This window comes from Mustela erminea, chromosome 8 (genome assembly GCF_009829155.1).
Source record: "Mustela erminea isolate mMusErm1 chromosome 8, mMusErm1.Pri, whole genome shotgun sequence".
In the NCBI taxonomy this organism is placed as follows: Eukaryota; Metazoa; Chordata; class Mammalia; order Carnivora; family Mustelidae; genus Mustela; species Mustela erminea.
Window position 1 is genome coordinate 103,134,601 of NC_045621.1, and position 25,637 is coordinate 103,160,237.

At 34.1% G+C, this 25,637-nt stretch overlaps 1 protein-coding gene, 1 long non-coding RNA gene and 1 pseudogene across 6 annotated transcripts in view; 2 read left to right on the forward strand and 1 right to left on the reverse strand.

Moving 5' to 3' along the window:
- Window positions 1-17,866, forward strand: part of PTPN4 (protein tyrosine phosphatase non-receptor type 4) — a 221,962-nt gene extending 204,096 nt beyond the window's left edge. For 4 of the 5 annotated variants that reach the window (XM_032353878.1, XM_032353880.1, XM_032353881.1 and 1 more), the window contains 5 exons: window positions 2,349-2,495; window positions 4,530-4,658; window positions 6,983-7,131; window positions 9,249-9,384; window positions 16,257-17,866. In XM_032353878.1, the coding sequence (XP_032209769.1) occupies window positions 2,349-2,495; window positions 4,530-4,658; window positions 6,983-7,131; window positions 9,249-9,384; window positions 16,257-16,343 (648 nt within the window). In that variant the 3' untranslated portion in view covers window positions 16,344-17,866. Of the gene's footprint in view, window positions 1-2,348; window positions 2,496-4,529; window positions 4,659-6,982; window positions 7,132-9,248; window positions 9,385-10,662; window positions 11,092-16,256 lie in introns of those variants that run through there. The other variant, XM_032353879.1, reaches the window with a different exon arrangement.
- LOC116596771 lies at window positions 1,728-8,892 on the reverse strand. The gene is made up of 3 exons (XR_004288306.1): window positions 8,556-8,892; window positions 7,640-7,645; window positions 1,728-1,740 (listed from the first exon to the last, which is right to left on the reverse strand). It is a non-coding gene; the product is annotated as an uncharacterized LOC116596771 (long non-coding RNA).
- LOC116597934 lies at window positions 9,066-9,185 on the forward strand (annotated as a pseudogene).
- Window positions 17,867-25,637: the final 7,771 nt, after the last annotated feature.

A 25,637-nucleotide genomic window follows, 5' to 3' on the forward strand; every position in this document is an offset into this window, starting at 1 on the left:
AAGTAGGAGAAAAGTACAATGAACCTTCATATATATATCACTCAGTTCAACAATTGTCAACTGCTCATGCCCTTACACATCCAGGTTGTTTTGAAACAGATCCATGATTCATATCATTTATCTATAAAGACTTCACCTACTCACTCTTGATGTAACAGATTTTAGATGTATCAAAATATAAATGTTAAAAAATGGAATCATGTAAGTACCTGGAGGAAATCTATGAGAATGGCTTAAAATCCCAGAAAGGGAAAGACTTTCAACTCTTGTCTAAACTCACAAAAAGAAAAATGCAAATCAAAATTGGAAGGAATTGCTATTTTTCACCTCTTAGACTTGAAATAATCAAAGAGTGTAACAATATCATTTACAAGTGTGTTTCCTTTATCTGAAATCTTGGGGTCAAATATACTTTAGGATTCAGAATCTTTTTTTTTTTTTTTAAAGATTATTCAGCAGCTATACCATAGCTTGTAATAAGTAACATCCCTAGCAGACTATGAGACATTAACCTGTAATCTGTGTATTGAAACTCAATAGCAAACTGTTTATACTCCATAAAGACTATAAGTAGCCTTAGATTAGTCAGATACTGCTGTCAGATGGTCCAGATTAGGTCAGGTGTACCCAAAACAGGCCAAACTTACACTTCAGAGTACAAGGAGTGTGGATGAGAGAATATCAGTATATTAAGGAGACTATCAGGGAATAAGCATTCCTCATACATTGTTGGTGGAAGTATAAATAGGTACAGCCTCTTCAGAGAGGTAACTAACAAAAATGTTAAGTTGACAGAAATATTCAGTGCAGCTTTGTTTATGGTAGCAAATAGATTACCAGCAACTTAAGTGTTCATTAGATAAATTATGGAATACACAGAGCCATGAAAAAATAAAATTTTAGGGGCATCTGGGTGGCACAGTGGGTTAAGCCTCTGCCTTCAGCTCAGGTCGTGATCTCAGGGTCCTGGAATCGAGCCCCACATCGGGCGCTCTGCTCAGCAGGGAGCCTGCTTCCCCCTCTCTCTCTGCCTGCCTCTCTACCTACTTGTGATCTCTGTCAAATAAATAGATAAATAATAAAAATAAAATTTATGTACTTTAAAATAAAATTAAAAATAAAATTTTTAAAAATTTTAAAAATAAAATTTTATGTACTAATGTGATATCTCAAAGATAAGGCATAAAAAGAGAAACAAGGTGCAGAACAACATTATAAGCTACTTTTTATGTTTTACAGAAAACAGTTTTGCATTTACATTTGTGTGCTATATATAGAGTATCTCTGAAAGGAAATACTAGAAATTAGAAAAAAAGGATTGCTTTCCTAGGTGTGAACTGGAGGCTGGGAATAGGAAGGAAGAACTTTTTCCCTGTTCACTCTTTAGTATTCTTCTAGTGCCATGGTGCATGTGTCATCTTATTTCTTTATTCATTAAGTCTCAAAATGTAGTAGGATGATGACTCATCTCTTCCTGAAAATAATGAATTTAAAATACTTTTATGATATTTTTATGTGTATTATAAATATGTAAAATCTGAACTAAAACAAAAGGCAGAAATTTTGCTCCTTGCAAATTTTACCAGTAAGGTGTTTAGAAACAAGTATTTTTATTTCTGTACCAAGTCTCTGCCTTTAAAAGAGGGTTTTCTTTTTTCTCAAGATTTTATTTATTTATTTGACAGAGAAATCACAAGTAGGCAGAGAAGCAGACAGAGAGAGGAGAGGGGGAAGCAGGCTCTTTGACAAGCAGAGAGCCCAATGCAGGGCTCGATCCTGGGACCCTGGGATCATGACTTGAGCCATACATAGGCAGAGGCTTTAACCCACTGAGCTACCCAGGCACCCTAAAAGAGGGTTTTCTATAAAACTGCTCTTAAACCTCTAAGGGTGCTTTGGAAAAAAATAAAAGATAAATATATATAATACTGAGAAATTTCTTCTACAGATAAATTATTAATAAAGATAGTGGGGGTTTTGTTCTTTTTCAAATTTAATTTAAATTCTAGTTAACATATAATATTGGCTTCAGCAGTAGAATTTAGCGATTCATCACTTACGTGCAGCACAACAGTGCTCATTGTAACAAGGGCCCTCCTTAATACCCATCACTCATTTAGCCTCTCCCCCCCACCTCCCTCCATCAACCCTCGGTTCTCTATCATTAAGAGTCTCTTATGGTTTGTTTCCCTCTTTTGTCTTTTTAGGTAAAGGCTTATTTTACTGACTTTGCAGTTTATTGAGATTAGTTATATTCAGTTATTATTTGGTGGATGACTTTCATATACTTGATCAAGGCAAAAAATAAAAATGAAAACACTTGAGTTCTGTGTCCTTTGCTTTTTTAGATGGAAATCCCTTCTTCTAGCATTATAAATCAGTATATTGCTTGTCAAGGGCCATTACCACACACCTGTACAGATTTTTGGCAGATGACTTGGGAACAAGGCTCCTCTATGGTTGTAATGTTGACCACACAAGTTGAACGTGGCAGAGTAAGTCATACTTAAATCTTACACATTGCTTGGGCTTTTTTTCTTTTCTTTCCTTCTTTTTTTTTTTTTTTTTTCTTGGACTTTTTTTCAACTTACATTGCATATATGGTCAAAATATTCACATTGATTTAGTCTTTTTTGTAACCTTTAAACTTTCTTGTGGTATTATTAAAATCATAGTGACTAACACATAATGATTGTGATATGTAAGTGTTAGCCACTATTACTATCAGTTATCTAAATGAATTAGTATGTATTTGATAAGGGATTTGTATGTAAATATATAAAGAACTCCTACAGCTTAGCAATGAAATGATAAATACCCAGTTTAATTACTGGCCAAACATTCTGAGTAGATGTCTCTAAAAAGAAGATATTTATTTATTCATTTATTCATTTACTCATTCATTTATTTAAGAAGATATTTAAATGTCCAGTAACGTCATGAAAGATGCTCAGCATCATTAGTCACCAGGGAAATACAAAATCAAAACCACAAAGAGAGGGACGCTCAGCATCTGTCTGCCTTTGGCTCAGGTCATGATCCCCAGATTCTGGGATCTAGTCCTGCGTCTGGCTCCTTGCTCAGCAGGGAGCCTGCTTCTCCCTCTCCCTCTGCCTGCTGCTCCTCCTGCTTGTGCTGGGTCTCTTTCTGTCTCTGTGACAAATACATAAACACACACACACACAAAGAGGTCATGCTTCCTATCCAGTAGGATGGCTAAAATAAAAATGATAGATAATATGGACATTGGGGAGGGTGTGTGCTATGTTGAGTGCTATGAAGTGTGTAAGCCTGATGATTCACAGACCTGCACCCCTGGGGCTAATAATACATTATATGTTAATTAAAAAAAAAAAAAAAGGAGCACTCACCTTACCAAAAAAAATGTTTTAGAGGTGGGAGGTGGTTTAAAAATAAATAACAATTTAAGTAATAAAAAAAAAAAAGATAGGTAATACTAAGTGTTACTAAGTGTTTTAAGTGATGTGGAGAAAATGGAACCTCCTATACTGCTGGTAGGTTTGTAAAATGATGCAGCCACTTTGGAAAGTAGTGTCATTTCCTCAAAAGGTTAAACTATGGAGTTAATAACTTTTAGTAGTTTTCACTCCTTGATATACCCAGGAGAAAAGAAAACATATGTCTACACAAAAACTTGTATATAGACGTTCATAGCAGCATTATTCATGATCGCCAAAGGTGGAAACAACCCAAATATAACAAATAAAATGTGAGGTAATCACATAGTTGTATATTATTTGATAGTAAAAGAAATGAAGAAATGGTACATGCTACAACATGGATGAACCTTAGAGAACATTTTTGCTAAGTGAACAAAGGCAGTCATCAAAGACCACACACTATGATTCCATTATCTGAAATGTCCATATTAGACAAATTCATAGAGGACAGAAAACAGATTAATACTTGCCTAGGTTCAGAGTAAAAGAAGGGGTTGGGATAGAGGAACACACAGTGATTGTTAGTGGGTATGGGACTTCTTTGGGGAGTGAAAAGTGTTCTAAAAGTGCCTGTGTTGAAGGTTGCACAGTTCTAAAAACAGTTGAATTGTGTGCTTTAAGTGAGAAAATTATATGGTATTTCAACTGTATGACAGTAAAACTTTTTTTTTTAAATATCCTAATTATGGAAATAAATAGATAGGCATTTTAATTAGAAATTCTTTCTCATTTTTACTTAAATCTAAAAATAATCAGATTTAGTTCATTATTTTGCCACTCACATAGTAGTATATATTCAGGCAGGCATTAATCAAGAATGATAAAACATTGGGTGAAAATTTGTCATTAACAGGCTATATGCAGTCTCAAAATATATCCAAGCAGATTATTATTAAAAAGAGAAAAAATGAAAAATTTTAATAGTTGGCAGATCTAGGTGCAGGATATATGAGAATTCATCAAATTATTCTTACAACTTTTCTGTAGGCTTGAAAGTTTTTAAAAACTAAAGCATTTTAAAATTGGAGAACATAAATTATATATTTTTCTTAAATCTATTGATGTCAGGTAAAGTGTCACCAGTATTGGCCAGAACCCACAGAAAGTTCATCCTATGGATGCTATCAAGTTACCTGCCACTCAGAAGAAGGAAACACAGCATATATCTTCAGGAAGATGACACTATTTAACCAAGAGGTAGGAAGGCAGGATATCCACTCAGTGGAACGGTTATGTTCAAGGTAAAATCTTTGAAAGCTGAAAATGTTTTGAGTCCTGGTTACTAGGAAATAATATTTAAAATTATTGAATTTGCTTCATTGGAACGCTTTGGAATCTTATGAGGTATATTCTACTATATTAAATGTATTTTCAATTTCTCCAGATAAATATGGTCAGTAAAAAAAGTCTAGTAAATAATACTTATAACTCTTCTTATTTTGGCTATTCATAAAAAGTGTGCCAGGGTTTTGTTTGATTTCTTCCTGCCAGTAATATCAATAAAGTATTTGAGTACGTCTGTGGAAATACAAAGAATAATTGAGCGTTATCAAATTATTGTCCTTTTTGTATAAGGGTAAAGGAGTGCAATCTCACAGTCTCCCCAGTATTAAGAAGGAAATGATTGTAGGCACAATCCTCTGACAGCAGATTATAGCTTTGTAATTGCTAGTTTCTGCTGCCACCTGAGTCACTCCTCTTTGGCTTCCAAATCCAGAGCCAGAAATAGAAACTGATTAGTAAATGATGACTTAGTAACTCAGTTGAAAGATGAGTGAAGAGCATGGCATGTTGCCAGTCTTGTCAGGCTGTTAAAGATAGTACATTCCACTTTCACTGCTTGCAGCTACATATTTCCCTGTAGCCACCTTTGGTTTTGAAGGGGGTTAGAGGAAGAAAAAGTAATTGCTAAAGAAGAGCAAATGGCACACACTTTGAATACCCATGCCTGTCCCATCTGTGGTTAGCCTTTGGAAATGAAAGCTTCATATTCCCCTCCCCATCCCACTCCACTTCCCTGAGTATGATGAGTAAAGGAGCCCAGCAAGACAGAGCTTTACTGACCCAAAGGGAGGGAGTCAGAAGTTGTGGAGATTTATAATAAAGGAATCTGGCATTGAATAAAGCAAAGTTACAAAAAATAAAAAATTAAATTTCCAAAATCTTAAGAACTAGAGATTCCATCAGAATGGATTTAGGGCTTGTGTAGCTAGCTCATGGTCCAGTGTAACAAGATAAGTCAATAAGACATTTCTTCATTTTCCCAAATGGGTGTCAAAGGCTGTATATTGGCCCTACAAAATAATATTTATATCTTCAGTGTAATTTCTTTATGCTCCACCAATAGGTTACCCATGGCAGTTTATAAACTTACAGTGGCTTTTCTTTGCAAACGCTAAGTACTTTGCAAACTATGCCAAGACACAAATTAATTTTTAAAGTTTGAGACAAATACAGTTGGGAATATACATTTCTTTACATACCAAATACATATATACATGGATGGATGGACAGACAGACATACCCCAGAACATAATAAATATCCATTTAACGTTACCCAGTCTTACAATTATTGATACCATTAATTTCTTTTGTTAACAGTAATAATCAAAGGCAGTCTGTATTAGATACCTTCAGTTCATTACACCGGATTCTGAAAAATTAGTCATCAAGTTGTACTGAGTCTCTTTAGGAATTCATTCATTAGTCCTTTTCTTAATTACTTTGTACTTTAATGGTCTTTTCTGGAAGCCTCCTTCAAAGTAAATGACAGTAACCAGATTTCATAGTGTTGAAATCTGAGACTATGGTTCCAAACACTCTGAATTGGGTGATTCAGAGATCCTTTCATAGAATCCTTTCAACATAACACTATTCCTGTGATGTATAGATGTTATTTTGTTTTTCAGTTGAAGAAAATAAGGCTCTGAAATATTAAGTGCCTTAACCAGCCGAGTCAATATTTAAACCAAGATGTATGCATTCAATAATACCTTACTCTATTTTACTGATTCTTGGCTCCCACAAAATAATTAAGCCTTGTTTTGACTTTGTGTTTTTGTGAGCTCCAGTTTTTAATCTACATTTATTTTGAGATTTTATTTTCTTAATCTTCATTATTTCAGGTACTTTTTAGAATTAGCCCAACTTTGCTTGTTAAAAAAATTTTCCCTACAATTTTGCTCACCTAACACTTTTTTAGTTTATTCTTTAAACATTTCTCTGTATCTTAACTTGTTTTTGCCTGTTTATTTCCTTCTCATCTGAAAAATACAAATGCAGAAATTGAGTTGTAAGAAGAGTAGTGATACGAGTAGCTGACAATTAATAGACACAACTGTTTCTGTAAAATAGTTTCTTTCTTTTTCATTGAAATTTTGGGTTTTATTAAAGTTATACATTACTTTTGGGGGGTACTGGGAATAGTTTCTTTTGCTTTTCTTCTAAAATTAAAGACATGGATATTTATATTTTAAAGATAATTCATAAGTTAGGGTGCATAATTTTTCATTTACACTTAGAAAAATGAGAGTCGTCAACTCACTCAGATTCAGTACATAGCCTGGCCTGACCATGGAGTTCCTGATGATTCAAGTGACTTTCTGGATTTTGTTTGTCATGTACGAAATAAGAGGGCTGGCAAGGAAGAACCTATTGTTGTTCATTGCAGGTATGCTATTTTCTCTTTTATGGTTGAATAGTTGACCTGATAAGTCACTTTTAAAAGGGAATGGGTATTTTATTTTGCCCTTAACTTGTGATCCTCACTGTGGTAGTTAGAGGGAACCCAAACCTATGATCTGAAGCTAGAAAGCTAAGGGTATGTTCCAACAAGTGATTGTCAGAATCTTTATCATAAAAAGTAAAAATAATACTTCATTGACTGATTCTGAGAAGCTTTTCTTTTTCATAGTTTAACATCTCAGACACTGGGTGTCTTACAATGGATGGTAGCTTAGATTTGATGAAGTCCAATATTTAGGCATTCATTTGCAGCCCAAGGTTTAGATTTCCTCCTCACAGTGTACTACTCCAACCCACGCTGTGGCCCATCCCAGGACATTTGTTAAGTCCTCTCCTCTCTCGGACTGGCCACTCCCAAGAACTCCAGGTGAACAGCGGTAGGCCGTCCTTTCTTCCTTTCATACTCTACCTTCTAAACAGCTGGATACAGTGACTCCAGCCTTCACTCCTATAACCCAGATTGGAAAACTGAAATTATCCTTAATTCTAGCTGCCTGTGTTATTAGAGTGATTTATTCAGAAGCTGTATTGATGCCTCTGAATAAATAAAGGTATCTCCTCATCCTTAAACTTCCCAGCACTTTTTTAACAGCAGTCTTTTAGATCATCAAAACAGATTGTAGACCAAATATCTGAGAGGTAGGGGCGCCTGGGTGGTTCAGTGGGTTAAGCCTCTGCCTTTGGCTCTGGTCATGATCTCAGGGTCCTGGGATCGATCCCCACATCGGGCTCTCTGCTCGGTAGGGAGCCTGCTTCCCCCTCCCCCGCTGCCTGCCTCTCTGCCTATTTGTGATCTCTCTCTCTCTCTCTCTCTCTTTCTCTTAAATAAATAAATAAATAAATAAATAAAATCTTTAAAAAAGAAAAATGTCTGAGAGGCAACAAGCGGGATTGATTAACACATTTGGCCATTTATTATTCTAAGTTCCCAACAGTTGCTATAGCTATTTTGTTCACAGAGAATACTTCAAAAAGTTGTTGACTATCCCATTATAAAATTTAATAAAAATTAGATTTGCTTTTAAAAACTGATTTGAGTGTGGAAAATACTGTCTTTTGTACATTTGTTAATGATTTATTATTGTAATTTTATTATTTTGCTTTTTTTTTTTAATTTTGCATATTTGTCAAGGGGAGAGAGAAAGCACAAGCAAGGGGAGCAGCAGGTAGAGGGAGAAGTGGGCTCTCTTCTGAGCAAGGACCCTGGGATCATGACCTGAGCCAAAGGCAGACGCTTAACCAACTGCGCCACCCAAGCGTCCTGAATTTTATTTTCTTTTTAAGATTTTCTTTATTTGAGAGAGAGAGTGCAAGCAGGGGGAGGGGCAGAGGGACAAGCAGAATCCTCACAGAGTGGGGAGCTCGATGTGGTGCTCCATCCAAGGACCCTGAGATCATAACCAGAGCCAAAGGCAACCACTTATGACTGAGCCACCCAGGTGTCCTCTTATTTTGTATTTTAAAGGGAGGCTGCTCCAGTAAACATATATACCTTGTTCAGATTTTTAAAACTGAAATGTAATTTTACAGTAACATTTTTACAACTAAAGTGGGGAAGGGGTAGATACAAACCATTTAATCTGTATTAAGTATGAAATGTATTTCAATTTCACAAAGTATTTTTTAGTTGGCTTTCTACTTTATAATATAAAACTTTTAATTAAAATCATATTAATAGGGTACCTGGGTGGCTCAGTGGGTTAAGCCTCTGCCTTCTGCTCAGGTCATGATCTCAGGGTCCTGGGATCGAGCCCTGCATTGGGCTCTCTGCTCAGCGGGGAGCCTGCTTCCCCACCTCTCTGCCTAATTGTGATCTCTGTCAAATAAATAAATGGAGTCTTTAAAAAAAATAAAATAATAAGCTTTGCGCCATGGCAGTATCGTAGCCAATGAGGTTTATCCAAGGCACAATTATTGCTAATTAAAAAAAATCAAGTAATTCTTCTGTTGTATCTCAGTACTTTAATGTACAGCACAAAAGCCACAAGGAGTTTAACAGAATAGTATCAATGAGACTGCCCCTTCCTTACTTGTCTTTTTTAGTGCTGGAATTGGAAGAACTGGGGTTCTTATTACTATGGAAACAGCCATGTGTCTCATTGAATGCAATCAACCAGTTTATCCACTAGACATTGTAAGAACAATGAGAGATCAACGAGCCATGATGATCCAGACACCTGTAAGTATTGCACTTCATGTACATATGTGTATTCTCAACATGATGATTTTTGTTATCAGTGTATATGGCAAACCATATTTTTTTGTTTTTAATTCCCTGACAGGAGCCAATAATCCCTAGCACAGGAGTTGGCGAATATTGCCTGTAAGCCAAATCTGGCTTGCTACTTGTTTTTGTAAATAAAGTTTTATTGGAATACAGCCATGCCCATTTGTTTACATATTGTCTGTGAATGCTCTCACACTAAAATACCAGAGTTGAGAAGTTGTAACAGGCACCATATGATTTGCAAAACCCAAAATATTTACTAACTGGTCTTTTACAGAAACTGTTTGCCAGTACCACCTTATCATATTAATTCTTGAGTGCTTATCAGGTACAGGGGAGCTTTCCATCTGTTTGTTAGTCAGGTGGGGTGGGATGCCAAGAACAATAGCATCTCTGAACTGGAGAATCCTGGTAGACCTGTTCTTGATGAAAACAGCTGTGGTGAAATCACCTTCTTTTTTAATGTAAGAACTTGAGCTGCAACAACAACAAAAGTCATGAAAGTTAAGCTATTAGTTTATTGTATTCTACACAGACTCTGAATTACATTCCAGGAATCAAAAGGGGATGAAATTTTAACCTTAAGATTATATTTTATATTAAACCATCGTGAAATGTTAGCATTGTTGGTGGCACTAAGGTTACTGAAGTGAATTAACCTATATGATCTAAGAAATGCCTTTCATTTGGTTTGGGTTTTTTTGGCTTTTAACTATAGAAAATTTCAAACATACACAAGAGTAGATAATAAATAAAATAGAACACTATGTTGAATACTGAGACCCAACATGTGCCATATTGTTTCACCTACTCTCCTGGTATTTGAAACAAATCCTAGACATCAGATCATTCTGTCTATAAATATTTCAGAGTGTATCTTCTAAACAAAATCGTAATACCATTATCACATATAAGTATAATTAACAATAATTTCTTAATGTTATCAAATAACCTGTAGTCAAATTTCCATTTGTCTCTTATTAATTAGGTCTTTTTTAATTTTAGAACAGCTTTATTGAAATATAAGTCCCATACCACAAAATTCTCCCTTTTAAAGTGTACAATTCATTTGTTTTTAGTATATCACAGAGTTTTGCAGTCATCACTGCTTGTATTAGAGGATATCATCACCTCAAAAAGAAACCCCATACCTGTTTTCCCTGATACAGTCTTCACCCTCCCCTCCACCCAGCCCTAAGGCAACCACTAATCTATTTTCTGTCTCTATAGGTTTACCTGTTCTCGACCTTTCATATGCATGAAATCATACAGCTTGGTCTTCTGTGTAATTGGCTTCTTTAATTAACATAATATTTAAAGATCCATTCTGTAGCATGTATCAGTATTTCATTTCTCTCTCTTTTTTTGGGTGGGTTGCTACATTATACTCCATTGTATGAATATATTGTATTTTATTTGTCCATTCATCTATTCATGGACATTTCAATCATTTCAACTCCTTTGTTATTATGAATAATGGTACCATAAACATTTGTGTATATGTTTCTATGTGAATATGTTTTCATTTTTCTTGGGTGTCAACACATGTTACTATCTTTTTTTTTTTACTTAATTAATTTCTACACCAACATGGGTCTTAAACTCATAACCCAGAGATAAGAGTCACATGTTCCACTGACTGAGCCAGCCAGGCACCCTGTCTTTTTTCTACTTTAGCCGTCCTACTAAACATAAATTTGTATCTTATTATGGTTTTGATTTGCTTTTCCCTAATAGCTAATGATCTCAAGCATTTTTTCATGTGTTTTTGGCCATTCATCTGTATATCTTTTGAGAATTGTCTAAATATTGTGCCCTTCCATTTTATTTTTTTTAAAGATTTTATTTTTACATAATCTCTGTACCCATCGTGGGGCTCACACTTACAAACGCTAAGATCAGCAGTTATACGCTCTACCAGCTAAGCCAGCCAGCTGCCCCTTGCCTTTTATTCAGTTCAGTTTTTTTGTCATTTTATTGACCTGTAAGACTTCTTTATATTGTCTTCTTTATATTCTCTGAATGAAAGTGTTTTGTAGATCTTCATTTTGCAAATATTTTCTTCCATGCTCTTTCGCTTTCTTGATTATATCATTTGTAGCACAGAAGTTTTTTTTTTAACTTTGATGAAGTCTAGTTTATATATTTTTTTAATCACATATGTTTTTGGTGTCCTATCTAAGAAGTCATTGCCTAAACTGAAGGTCTCAAAGGTTTATTCCTCTGTTTTCTTCCAAGAGTTCTATAGTCTCACTGTCACATACATATGTCTGATTTATTTTGAGTTAATTTTTACATATAGTTTGAGGTAGGGTTCCAAGTCTATTCTTCTCCATGTGGATATCCAGTTGTCTTGGCTCTATTTGTTGAAAAAGGCCATTCTGTCTTGTCTCTGTGCCCCTTGTCAAAAATCTGTTGACCACAGATGTAAGGCTTTATTTCTGTACTTTCAGCTCTTCCACTGATTTGTATTTGTATGCCTTTTCTAATGCTCGTATCATATGGTCTTGATTACTGTAGTTTTGTAATAAAATTTGAAGTCAAGAAATGTGATTATCCCAACTCTGTTCCTCTTTTTTAAGACTGTTTTGGCTATTCAGAGTCCCTTGCATTTCCATATAAATTTTAGAATTAGTTTGTTTTCTCTGCAAGAAAAGCAGGATATGGATTGCATTAAGTCTGCCTCTCTTTTCTGGAGAGTGTTTCCATCTTAATGATATTTCGTCTTCCAATCCAAGAACACAAAATTTCTTTTCATATATTTATGTCTTTAATTTTTTTGAGTGATGTATTATAGTTTTCAGTGTGCAAGTCTTGTACTTCTTTTGACAAATTTATTCTTAAGTTTTGTCTTTTTGGTGCTATTTTAAGGGAAAATGTTTTCGCTTATTTTTGGAGTATACATTGCTTGGGTATACAAATAAAATTGATTTTGTGTGTTGATCATGTGTCCTGAAGCCTTTCTGAAATCATTTATTAACTCTAAAAGTTTTTTATGTGTGGAAGTGGACTCCATAGGATTTTCTATATACAGTAAGTTATCTGCAAATAGAGGTAGTTTACTTTTTCCTTTCCAATTTAGATCCCTTTCTTTTCTTTTTTTTTTTCTTTTTTCTTTTTTTCTTTTTTTTATTTTTTTGCTCAAGTGCCTGGCTAAAACCTCCAGTACAGTGGTAAATAAAGTGGTAAAACCAGACATCCTTGTCTTGGTCTTAGGGAGATAGCTTTCAGTTTTTCACTTACTAAGTGTCTTGTTAGGTATGCCTTTTATCAGGTTGAGGAAGTTCCCTTAGTTACAAGTTTGTTGACTGTTTTCGTTGTGAAAATGTGTTCGGTTTTGTCAAATGCTTTTTCTTTATATATTGAAATGATCGTGTGATTTTCATTTTCTATCAGTGTTATACATTATATTGATTTCAATGTTAAACTAACCTGTGTTCCGGGGATAAATCTTACTTGGACATGGTGTACAATTTTTTTTATATGATGCTTGATTTGATTTGCTAGTATTTCCTTGAGGTTTTTATATCTATATTCACACATAATGCGTTTTTAATTATAGTAAAATACACACTGTAAACCATTTTTAAGTGTACAGTTCAGTAGTGTTAGGTTACTATACTTATCTCTAGCACTTTTTCATCTTACAAAACTAAAACTCTATGCCCATTAAGCAACAACTCTCCATATCCCTCTCCTCCTAGTCCCTGGCAACCAGCATTCTACTTTCTGTTTCTGTGAATTTGACTACTCTGAGTGCTTCATATAAGTAGATTCATACAGTTTTTGCTGTTTTGTGGCTGGCTTATCTCAGCATAATATTCTCAAGGTTGATCCATGTTGTAGCGTCTGTAAGAATTTCCTTTCTTCTAAGGCTGAAAAATACTTCATTGTGTATAGACTACATTTTGTTTATCCTTTCATCTGCCAACAGACATTTGGGTTGTTTCTACCCTTTAGTTATTGTAAATAATGCTGCTATGATCCTGGATATATGAGTGTCTCTCTGAGATCTTGTTTTATGTGTGTGTGTGTGTATGTGGATAGATAAAATATATATATATATATATATATATATATATATATATATATATGATTATATATATATATATAAATTGTTGGATTATATCGTACATAACAAGTCTTTGGTTTTGTTTTTACCGTTTGTATAAAGTCAGAATTCAGATACAATTCACAAAATTTTGATTGTTTTTTATGTCTTCTAAATCTCTTTTAAGCTATCACTTCTTCCTTCATCTCTTTCTTTTTTCTTGCAGTTTATTTGATGAACAAACTGAGTATTCTCTGTATTTCCTAAAAGTGGTAAATGGATCTATAGACTTGAACAAATTAGGGGATATTCTGTTCTTTCAAGAGACACTTAAGGGCACCTGGGTGGCTCAGTCAGTGAGCCTCTGCCTTTGGATCCGGTCATGATCCCAGGGTCCTGGGATCGAGCCCCACGTCGGGCTCCCTGCTCAGCAGAGAGCCTGCTTCTCCCTCTCCCTCTCCCTGCAGCTCTGCCTACTTGTGCTCTCTTCATCCCTCTGTCAAATAAATAAATAAAAATCTTCAAAAAAAAAAAAAAAGAGAGAGACACTTAATGTCTGGTTGTCTTTCCTTTTATGATGTTAGTAGCCTTGGGCGATAAGTACCTGCATCATTAACTTATGGGGCTTGAAAAGTGGTGATAGTCTATTATTCCCTCTGTCTTTATTAACCTTAATACTGCTTTCTTTAAAGAGAAACTTTTCATCGGCTGTTGGTTAACAGGTGGTACATACAGGCAGTACAAGAAAAGCAAGATAAACAATTAATGCTTTCCCATTATAAGTTTTTAATATAATGAGTTGGTCCACTTGCCTCTTCCAGTGGTGACCTGATAATTAGTTTGTTTTGATATTATTCTGAAATCATAGATTTAAACATATGTGATATATTTCAATCCATTGTAGTTTTGTTTTTTTTTTTTTAATGATGCCTAAACTGTCCCATTTTGGGCCAGCAGGAACCTCTTCAGCCTGGCTTCTAAGCTTTTTTGCCAAGACCCTAGCTTCTTTGCTATTAGTAAAGATATCCAGGCCCCAGCTTGTACTTTCTCCCCCCGTTTTAGAATCCATAATTTCCCCCCAAAAGTACTGGGGATTTTTTTTTTGAGAAATTGACCACCTTCTGAGCAGTAGGTGTTTTTATGCTGTTCGGTTGGTGTTAGAATCTGTCTGTAGAAATCTTTCATTGCCAGAGTTAAGAAAACAAACTCAGGAGTTAATACTGATGCTTCTAGTACAAATTCAGGATGACTGCGTTTTTAATGGTCTACTTTACATCTTACACCCATTCATCTTTAACAAGAATCATGGTTCTCTACAATATCAGCAATGAAAGGTTTAGACTGTCAAAAATGCTCATTTGTTTTATTACACGTGATGTAATAGCAGTCTCAGAATAACGAAATTAACACTACTGCTACCGACAAAATAGTTACTAAAAAGAATTTTCATTTCTTTCCACTTTTTGAATATAGTCTATGAGGTACTCGTAGTACTGTTGCAAAGTGCCTTGAAATAGCTCCTTTCTGTGTGGTTATGTTGTCAACTAGATAGACACATTGATTTGTTCCATGTTATTTTCAATTTACAGAGATTTTTAAAATTAATATTCTAATTATGGAGTGTATTTATGTGGTTCCAAAATAAAATCTATAAAATAAGGAAGTATATTCAGTGAAATCTTGTCCCTACCCCTCTCCTGTGCTCTATTCTGTCTGTCCCTTTATAGGAAACCACGTTTTAATGATTTGTCCTTCCTTTTTTTTTATAACATATATATTGAGACAGATCGACATTTGTATGCCCCCTTTTCTTTTATAGAGAGAATATATTGTGTGCACTTTTCTCTGCTGTGCTATTTTGACTGAACAAGATATTCTGGGGGTTGGGGGGAGCATCTGGGTGGCTCAGTCTTTAAGCGTCTACCTTCAGCCCGGGTCATGGTCTCAGGGTCCTGGGATCAAGTCTTGGATCAGGCTCCTTGCTCAGCGGGAAATCTGCTTCTCCCTCTGCCTCCCCCCACTTGTGCTCTCTCTCAAATAAATAAATAAAATCTTTATGGGATGCCTGGGTGGCTCAGTGGGTTAAAGCCTCTGCCTTTGGCTCGGGTCATGATTCCAGAGTCCTGGGATCAAGCCCCACATCGGCTCTCTGCTCAGCAGGGAACCTGCTTCCCCCCTCTCTCTCTGCCTGCCTCTCTGCCTACTTGTGGTCTCTGTCTGTCAAATAAATAAACAAATAAATAGATCTTTAAAAAAGAAAAACAACAACTATTCTGGACTTATTTTATAGTGATCCCCAGTAGACTTTTATTCCTTCCCCTCCCAGTCTTCCACCACATATTCCTCTGTGAGAATGTGGCACTCATTACTCAACCCAGGCCCTTCCTGATAGCCATTTGGATTGTCCCTATCCTTCATTACTATAAATAATCTAGCAGCAGATAGGCTTATTTATGAATGTATGTTTTCAATTTCTTTTTCTTGTTTATCTTTGGATAGATTGCTAGAAGTGGGATTGCTGGGTGAAAGGTAAATTAACGTTATTTTATTAGATGCTGCCAAACTGTAGTATTGTACATCCCTACTAGCAATGTCTGAGTGTGTTGCCAACAAAATATGTTGTCAGACTTTTTTATTTTTTACCATTCTGTTGGTGAAAAATGGTATCTCCGTGCAGTTTTATTTGCCTTTCTTTTATAAGCAAACAAGTGAGATGTTTTTTCTTTTTTGTTTTCTCCTTTTTCTGATCAATTCTATTCTTTCTGTTTTTCAGAGTCAATACAGATTTGTATGTGAAGCTATTTTGAAAGTTTATGAAGAAGGATTTGTTAAACCCTTAACGACATCATCAAATAAATAAGAAAACAAAAGTCTAGGACATGTGTCAGAAAACCGCTTTCTGTTATATTCACTGTGCCATAATTCTGCTTGCAGGAAATGGCATTGAGACAAAACAAATGAAGAACTAACAAAAACTGAAAACTTCAGCACTGTTGCACTTTATGTTTAAAATGTCACTCTCTCAAAATCTATAATTCCCATGTTTGAAGACTATTTCATGCTTTGCTCCGAACAAATAGTGAATAACTGAGTATGTTCAGGGTAATCTATGAAAATTGTGGTGGTGCCATGCAGTCCCCTTCTGGTAGAATTGCCACAAACAAGGCTCAGAATTCTCATCATCTCTGTTATACACCTGTATCTTGAAAGCAAAAAGAAGTAAACATCAGAAGTCAGCTCTGGTGTTTCCCAGTGATTCATGTACTTATTACTGTACTGGCTACCAGATTTTTATTCTTTAAATTTTAGCAATATCATTCTCAGTATTGGCCAATACACTGCCTCTGGATGCAGCACATCTCTCCCTGTACTTCCCCTGTACTCCCCCTGCAGAGGCCTGCTGTCCATGAGAAGAAAGATGGAGTTCGCTTTTCCCAGGAAATGCTGCACATTGTCCATTTACCAGCATCTTATAGAAAATATAAATATGAATCTACACATTTTCTTGAATTTAATAATGTAACTTATATTTATCATAAGGTTGGCTTACTCCAAATCATGTGATTTCACATACTTGTAAAGGAATGCATGCATTGTGTCTTAACCCCTTAAGTGCCTTGAGACGTCTTTGTATGTCTAATGAAAAGGCACTCATTTGACCCCACTAGGAGGTATGTATGTATATTGTACATTTACATTTTTATGCATTTTGAATCAGTTCACATTTTAAAACATAGCTTCTTGTATGACAAGTTACACAGTCAAAAAAGGGTATGGAAATTCTATTTCTTACTCAGTTTTCCTGTATTTTACAACAAGAAGCAAAAGGTAATTTGTGTTCTACTGAGTGAGCACTCTGCTGCTCTTTTCCTGAGGACAAGTGTTACAGTTTAGCAGCTCAAGTCAAAAGATGCTTTATTACTCAAATTTTCTATTTATTTTATCCCTACCTTTAGAAATGACACCTAATATGCACATTAAAGTTAAGCATATTCATATTTTCAGCTAAATTATTTTTATCACTGTCTAAATTATTACTCTAAAACATTCAGTTTATTTCAGGCTTTTTCACACTGGTCTGTTGGTTAGGATACTATAAACAAGGAATGAAATATTATTGACTTATTTCTAAATGTAATCCCTTGATAATTGAAATGAGGATTTTGTTGTCATTTTTTGCATACAATTATATTACTCCAGTTTATATATACTTGTTAAGTTATAAGCATGTTAATATGGAGAGTTTTGATTGTTCAGCCTGATGGGGAGGATCTGATTCCCTTTAAGGATTTGTGTATTTTCCTCTTCAGGATTTTTAAGTCTATAGAGAGATAGAACTTCAAAATTGCCCAACTTTAATACAATTGGAAATTTGTTCACCTATTGAAATGTCACGTTGCGTAATTATATGGATTATGGTTAAAACTGATTAATTTCCTAGTGGTTTCCAAATACTTCTGTACAGTCTTGATAAAACTTAGAGTTGTATAGTTTTAGAATGCCATTTAGTATGAGGGAGGGAATGCACATTTAAAAATCTTCAGGGTAATCAAAATGATACTTCAAATATTCTAAATCCATAATAATAAATTTTAGGAAGTTAAGTCCTGACATTAATTAAAATATTTGTTAAAAAATTAAAATATTTGTAATAATTTATTTGATATCTTAGCCAAGATATCAAATAAATTATTACAAATATTTTAATTTTTTAAGAGAAAAGTAACATAACCTTTATGTCAAAATTCTCCTATCTCTGGATTTCAACAGCCAAGAAACTATAAATTAGTAAGTAATCATCTTATTTGAACATTCCATTCTCTACCAACAGATAAATATAATTTAGGCTGCTGTATGACATCATGATAAGTTGGAAAGTGAACAAGTAATATCATGTTGGGGGTCTACATAATCAAAAACTTTTGACAGTTTTTACCTGAATTAAAATCTGTTCTAACTGTATGGACAGAATACGACAACCATTGAGTAAAAAGATAAAAAGATACAGTTGTATAGATATAAACTGATAAATGTCATGGTTGGTGTGATCTTTAACTTAGAGTTCTGTTTACACTTCTGAGATAAACTCTAATAATTTGTTGGCAATGAGCACTGTTGCCTTTTTAAATCATTATTTCCGGTCTTTAAATGACAAATATTAGAAGTTTAGAATTACATTTAAATTTCTCATGGATTTTTCATCTGGAAGCCACCTTCTGTCAATATTTTTATGTACAGAGGAAAGATCCATTTTTAAAGACATTTATTAGGATCTTAAATTTAAATTATACTTCACAGCTTCGTAAAATGGATATGCTAATAATACTTCTCTGTTCACCCATCAGATAAGACTTCATCCATTACACCTAGGAATTTTTTAACCTGTTTATCAATATAAATAGGGTTCTGGGAATAATCCTAGGTTTACTATGCCAAGTAGTTCTAGATTCCATTCATATCACTGTAATAATTGTATAATAAAATGTCAGATTTCTTGTATCTACTCTCCCCCTTCTCCCATAACTCCCCTGTTCGCTCACCCCCCCCACACACACTCTAGAAGTCAATGCTCACAAGTGGAAATACGTATTGGTGAATCAAGGGATTTTGTAAATGCTAAGAAATGTTTGTGAAAACCTTTCCTCTCTGATTTAAGATGGTTTTACCATGTTCAATTTAAAAATACTTTATTGAGCATCAGATTTGTGTCAACACTGTACAAGCATGAGGAATATTTTGGAATAGACTTTACATTCACAAGAAGAATTGGTAGTATTTGTTAAACAAGTGTATCCATTCAAAATAGAGGCTGAGTAAACAGTGTAAGAAATAACTTCCTTCGTGTGGCCTGCTAGCACAAGTAGGAGGGGAAAAGGGGTTGGTTATTTTGATTAAGAGTAAAGAGAAAATGTATATATAAAAACTGAGGTCAAACTTACAAAGGTATGGTAAGCCATTAAAACACACACTTTTGTGTGTTTATATATTTACATGTTTCATAAAGGCTGATGCTAACAGGAGTAAAGGATTATTTTAAATACAGAGTCGTTTATAATCTGTTAGCACATCTGATCAGGTCTAATCAGGTATTTGAGCGAGTCTCCTGTCTCTGCTAAAAATACTCTAACTTGAAAGCTGAAAGGAACTTGAATGGTTTTATCTAATCTCACCTTCTATTATTTTAGGCAATATACATGATATCACAAATTCTTGTGAATTTTTAGTCTGTTTAAGCTCAAGAATTATACTCAGGCAGTGTTTTCATTTAATAACTATGATGACCTTAGAAAATGTCACTTAATTTAGAAAATAAGTAGGCTTTAAAAGGTGATCCTAATCAGGACCCTGACTCAGTTTGCTAGTCATGCTTCCCTGATAGAACATAAGCTTTTGTAAAGTATTTAGGCTGATACACATGCAGTATGAAAACATTACGAAATGTAAATTAGAAGGCTAATTTTTAAAAGCACTTAAAACATAGAATTAGAGTTTAGAATATATGTCCACTTATCAAATAATTTATGTTCATAATGTGAACATGTAGTAGAATTAAAGCATTACTTATTTTATAATCTTATCAGGAAGAAAGAAAGAAACAAGAATTTTTAACAATGTTCTATTTAATACCTGTGTTTTGAATATTTAAGATACTCTGATAGTAAGGTTGCCAAAGTAGTTTTGAATTCATAAAAATTATTTATACCACAGTAAGGTGGGATATGTTTACATCTTTTTTATTTTGTAGTTTAGGTGAATTTACATTTAAGTCACTTAGAGTAAATACATTATGGTAAATATTTGTTGGAATAAACATCTCTTAATAATATGACATGAAAAAGATGAATTATGTCACAGCTGGCTTTTATGCCACATCAACAGAGTAACTATATATTATCATTGCTTAATTCCCACATTTGCTTTAACTATCCAACCACAATTTCTGCAGTCATTTTTGTGTGTGTGTTCTTTCCTCCAAGTAAAACAGCTATGTTATTAAAACCCACTGGATTTTTCTCAAATATCAGAATTACTGATCTGCTAGCAAAGGTTTATTGGTATCTCAGTGTGATCACAACGTAAGTTACAGCAACTGTTTTATAAAGTTCTTAGTGAATAAAACATTTTGAAAGCTAACTGCTTATGGATAAATTCAGCAATTTTATAAAGAGCCCATGAAATTAATCCCTAAAATCGGGGGGGGGGGTGTTCAGCTTACTTTACAATGTCTACAGCTTTTAACAATTTTTTATTATATACCAATTTCATTTATTATTTTCTGACTTCATTTATTTGTAGTAGCAATTAGTACAGTAAGCCTTTCAGCATTATCAAAAACAAGTCCTGTATCAGCCAGAAATTAGACATTTTAAATTCATAATCTTGTGAAATTGTCCTGGGTAACCAAATAGTTATTTCTGTTTCCATTTCTAAATTTGCTGCTATTTGTTTGTATGTTTTTCTGCTGCGGTTTACTGTTGATTTCTAAAGTTTTATAGTCACTGTTATTTTTATTTTAGCAATCCAAGCTAAATGGGCAGCCATAAGTAGTATCTACTGGGGTGTAATCCATTGCCTAGATATGGTTCAATGCATAAAGGAGAAAAACAATTTTTTTTTTAATTTACAAAGGGAGAGGTATTAATAATATTGCAAGTTAAAGACTACAATTTTAGCTGAAAGTCCCAATGTTTAACTTCCTGAAACCTTTTAAATTTTCAAATAAAAGAATGAAAGTGTTTAAAAGCCTTGTGCTCATAGAAGTTTCAGTTAAGCACTGTAGAATTTTCCTACTTATTGTTGTGTAAATGATAGAGAAAATATTTTTCTATGAACAAGAGATTGAAACTGTTAACCTCTTTTACTTTATTGTGTAAAAAGAAAAAATATTTGTATGTCTTTCATGCTGTAAAAAAATGAATGTATCTTTGAAATGTTATTTGAATTATGACTTGATTCTAAGGATACTCTTTGCTTAAAAAAGTCAGCAAGGGATTGAAAAAAGTAAAGGAGTATATTCTACTTCATTATAAAAAATGCAATTTTAGAAGAAAAATGTAATTTTCATTATAAACAAGAGCAATCATCATTGAAGCATATTTCAAATATAATGTACATTCTTTTTCATTTCGTTTTGCTCTAGAAGAGAAAAATTTGTGCTTACTATTTTTAAGTGTAAAATAATTGCAGACTTCTGGAGTGTGGAAGGGTGTTTGTGTGTGAGGGTAAACATTCTGCTGCATGTGTTTACCGTGAGGGAATGTTCTCAGGCATTGTCAGCTGTGGCAGCCACAAATGAGGACATTGTTTTAAGTGTGACTTTGGTGAAACCAGAAATCTGTGCCTCCGATTTACTGCAGTAAATATGTATAGAGGCCACTGACAAATAGTTTTGCCTTTTTATATCTGTATCTTGGACAGATAAGACCACTGAGCCCAGTTCTGACTTGTAACAGTGGTGTCTTAGATGCTTAAGGATTTATTAATTCAGCTGAACAACAAAAACCCTACATTTTTAACCATCTTTTAGGCATGATTAATTTGTTCAACAATCTCTTTAAAGGGCAGTATTTATTAATTATCACTTGTTAAACGACTCACTGAGGCCTTTATTTGACTCCTGCTTCCATCCCTCCCACTTTTTAATTAATTTCATTTTATCGTAGCCTTTTTGAAGTAAATACCCTAAACAACTATAAGGTGGTAGCTTTCTTCACAAGCTATTTTTTAACTGTTGTTAAAAGATTACTGTTGGGCCCCCCTCAACCCTCAGAGTTTCCAAAATTTAGTAAATATTACTTGTGATAAACTAACTGAAATGCCACCTTGCTAAATGAAATTGTCACCATAAAGTCATCAAGGAGGGTCAGCCCAGTTTACAACCTTAAACCCAAATAGGTGCTGACGTTTGATTTCCCCAGATCTATAGCCATGACTGAGCCCATTTTGCCTTTTATTTAAAAGAAGCTTTTTGGCTTTTGCTCCTGAGTTGTGTTGCAGTTTTTTGCCTTCCAATACCAATCCAGTTCTGAAATTCTCTGGCACCCATCTTTTCCAACCCTTTGGTGAGTTCACAAGATCATCGAGTCTTTCTTGTATCCTGTAGAGTAGGTCAAATTTCAAAGCTTAAATGATTTCTTGAATTTTAAATAGTAGCACTTTATTTCATACCTACTACTGACTTAATTTATACATTAAAAATAAAATCTAGGAGTTCTGTAAATATGGAAAATACTCTAATGGTTTAGTTTGTAGAGCTCATTGGATTGGACCCAAGTAAAGTGCTTTACAGTGATGACTTGATCTTTTGATATTTAAAAGTTAACTTGTGTGATGTTAGCTTTGCCACTTTTCTGTAATTTATTTAGTACAGTTAAGACTACCCAGTTGACTGTCATGCTGGACTCGAGTTTTCAGCTAGTTTCAACCAGGTTTGGTTTACAGTGATCGGTTCTGCTTTGCATTTTTTGTACATTACATGTATACTTGGATATCCATTTGTTTGGTTTTAAGTCGTAGGTAGGGGTCAAGTCAATACTGCACCACAAGTAAGTTGAAGAGGGCAAAGTCCTGACACTTCATATACATGTCAAGGGGCAGGATTTAAGACACTAGAAACAGTTTACATTAAGCTGTTTTCATTTTCTATCATTAGAATATATGTGCTTAAAAAAATAAAAACTGTCCACCCAGTGTTCTCACAGCATCAGGACATTGCAGTTACAATCCATATTGTACTCTTTTCAAATGAGAAAAGCTAGTCTTTATTTTCTACAGTGTAGGCTTAATTTTAGGACATAATTTACTATATACTCATCAGTGATATTTTTAAGTAGTAGTTTTACAAATAATTATTTCTTTGTAGAGGGAGTATTAATTTGGGGTTTTTTTTCTTGTAACAGGTGCTATATGTAAATATGAAGGGCAAAAAGTCACTTAAAGTTTAGTTTATTTCATAATTAAAATATTATTTTGCATTTCTGCTGTCATTTCACGTTTGATTGTACTGAACTAGTAGCAAAATGGAATTAGCCCCTTAATCTTTTAAATTATCTTCCCCCGTTTCACAAAAATAGCTCTTTCTATATGATTTGTTTCCATAAATAAAAGAGGCAAAGAAGCTTAGGGTTCTTTAAAACGTGCAAGCTTGAATTTGGTCAGCACTGGATAATTTGGAATTCTACTCTGCATCTGTCACTACAGCTTACTGTATGCTTGAAAGGCCTTGTGTATTTGTCTTAATTTCAGTGAAAAATTAGAATTCCTGCAGTTTATTCATGTAAAAAAAAAATCTATGAACACTAACAGCAGACGGATAAAAATGCCAGTTTGCATTAAAACTCTTCTTGTCCTAAGAGCAATTTACGTTATGTGAAATGCTATTACACATACTTTGTTGGCCATATTTCATTTTGATTGAAAAATAGTTGTTCAGGTACAAACGTGAAAAAACTAGCTGTGACTTTTAATTGTTCAATTGCAAAATAAAGATGTGCTTTAGTAATTTAAAGTATAGGAGTCTTGATTATTTTTTGTTGTTGGGCTTGTCTAACAATGGTTATATTCATTAATGGGTGATCAGAAGGAACTGAATATACTAAGTACAAAATTTATTTCTAGAATTCCTGGTTCACTGGTGGCTGTATGTGGGATGGGGGCAGGAATGGGGGATTATTAAGTAAGGAACTAAAAGGGATTTAGAGGATTAAAGGATGTCTGAGGAAATACTCCTCCTTCACTGTGACCACAGCTTGACTCCTCTCTTCTCCCAGCACTAGCTCTTCTTGTATTCCTAACATAAGGTCTTGTCAAAGTAAGGGACCTTTCTAAGTTCCATTTTGATATCTTTTGCTTATTTTTATATCAGGTTGTTTAATGTTTTATTTATATGAGATGTTGGAAATTAGTCACTTGACAGTCATAAATGTCTGACTGAGCCACCCAGGCGCCCTGTTCATAGCACTTTTATTGATAAAATCCCACAAAATCTAAGTCAAGCTACCCATTAAAAGGAGGCTGATAAGCAAACTGTATTATATTAATAAAATGGGCTATTACTTACTAATAAGTAAAAAAATAATTTTTATAATTTTATTTCTTTATAAATTGAAGTATAGTTGACATACAATATATTAGTTTCAGGTAAACAAAATAAAGATTTGACATTTGTATACATTGCGAAATGATCACCTCGATAAGTCTACTTACCATCTGAGACCATACAGAGTTAAAAATACTTTTTCCCTATGGTAAGAACTTTTAACATTTTCTTTCTCACCAACTTTCAAATTTGCAATACAATATTATTGACTATAGTCACCTTGCCGTATATCCCCCGTCACTTACTCATTTTATAACTGTTAAATTTGTATCTGTTGATCTCATAGGGGTTTGAGTTACATAAATACACACATTTGTTAAAACTTACTGAATGGTGGAGCACCTGCTTGGCTCATTCAGTTAAACACCTGCCTTCACTTCAGGTCATGATCCCAGGGTCCTGAGACCTGCTTCTCCCTCTCCCCTCTGCTCACACTCTCTGTCTCTCAAATACGTAAATAAAATCTTAAAAAAAAAAAATGCTATGAACATTCCTTTACAAATCTGCTTGTGAACACATGCTTTCATTTCTGAGTAAATACCTAGAAGTGCTATTGCTGGATTCATTAAGTATATCTTAACTTTTTATTGATACTGTCAAAATTGGCTTCCAAATATATACATATATATATTAAGTGATATATATGTATCACTTTATAATCTCAACAATAATGCATCTGTGTCTTCACCCTTAGTGGATATTATGACTCTTAAAAATGTTCTCATGTAATAACATTAAATATGATTTGCAAAATTGAATACATTTTTATATGTTTATTGGCCATGCATTTTTCTTTTCTGGTGAATTGCTTACTCAGATCCTTTGTGCAACTTAGTCTGTTTAAACAACAAAAAGCTATTTGGGCCATGAGGGAGTAATAGAGTCCAGAGTCGTCATCCTGGTGTAAACAACTGGAAAATAAGACAAAATATAGGAAACAAATTTGCAATATTGGACAAAAGTTGAAGAAGACTATAATTCCTGAGAAAGGACAAACAAGTGAGGTGAACCATACAATAAGATAGGTTTTCTTTGCCGAGGCCCTTTATAAACTGA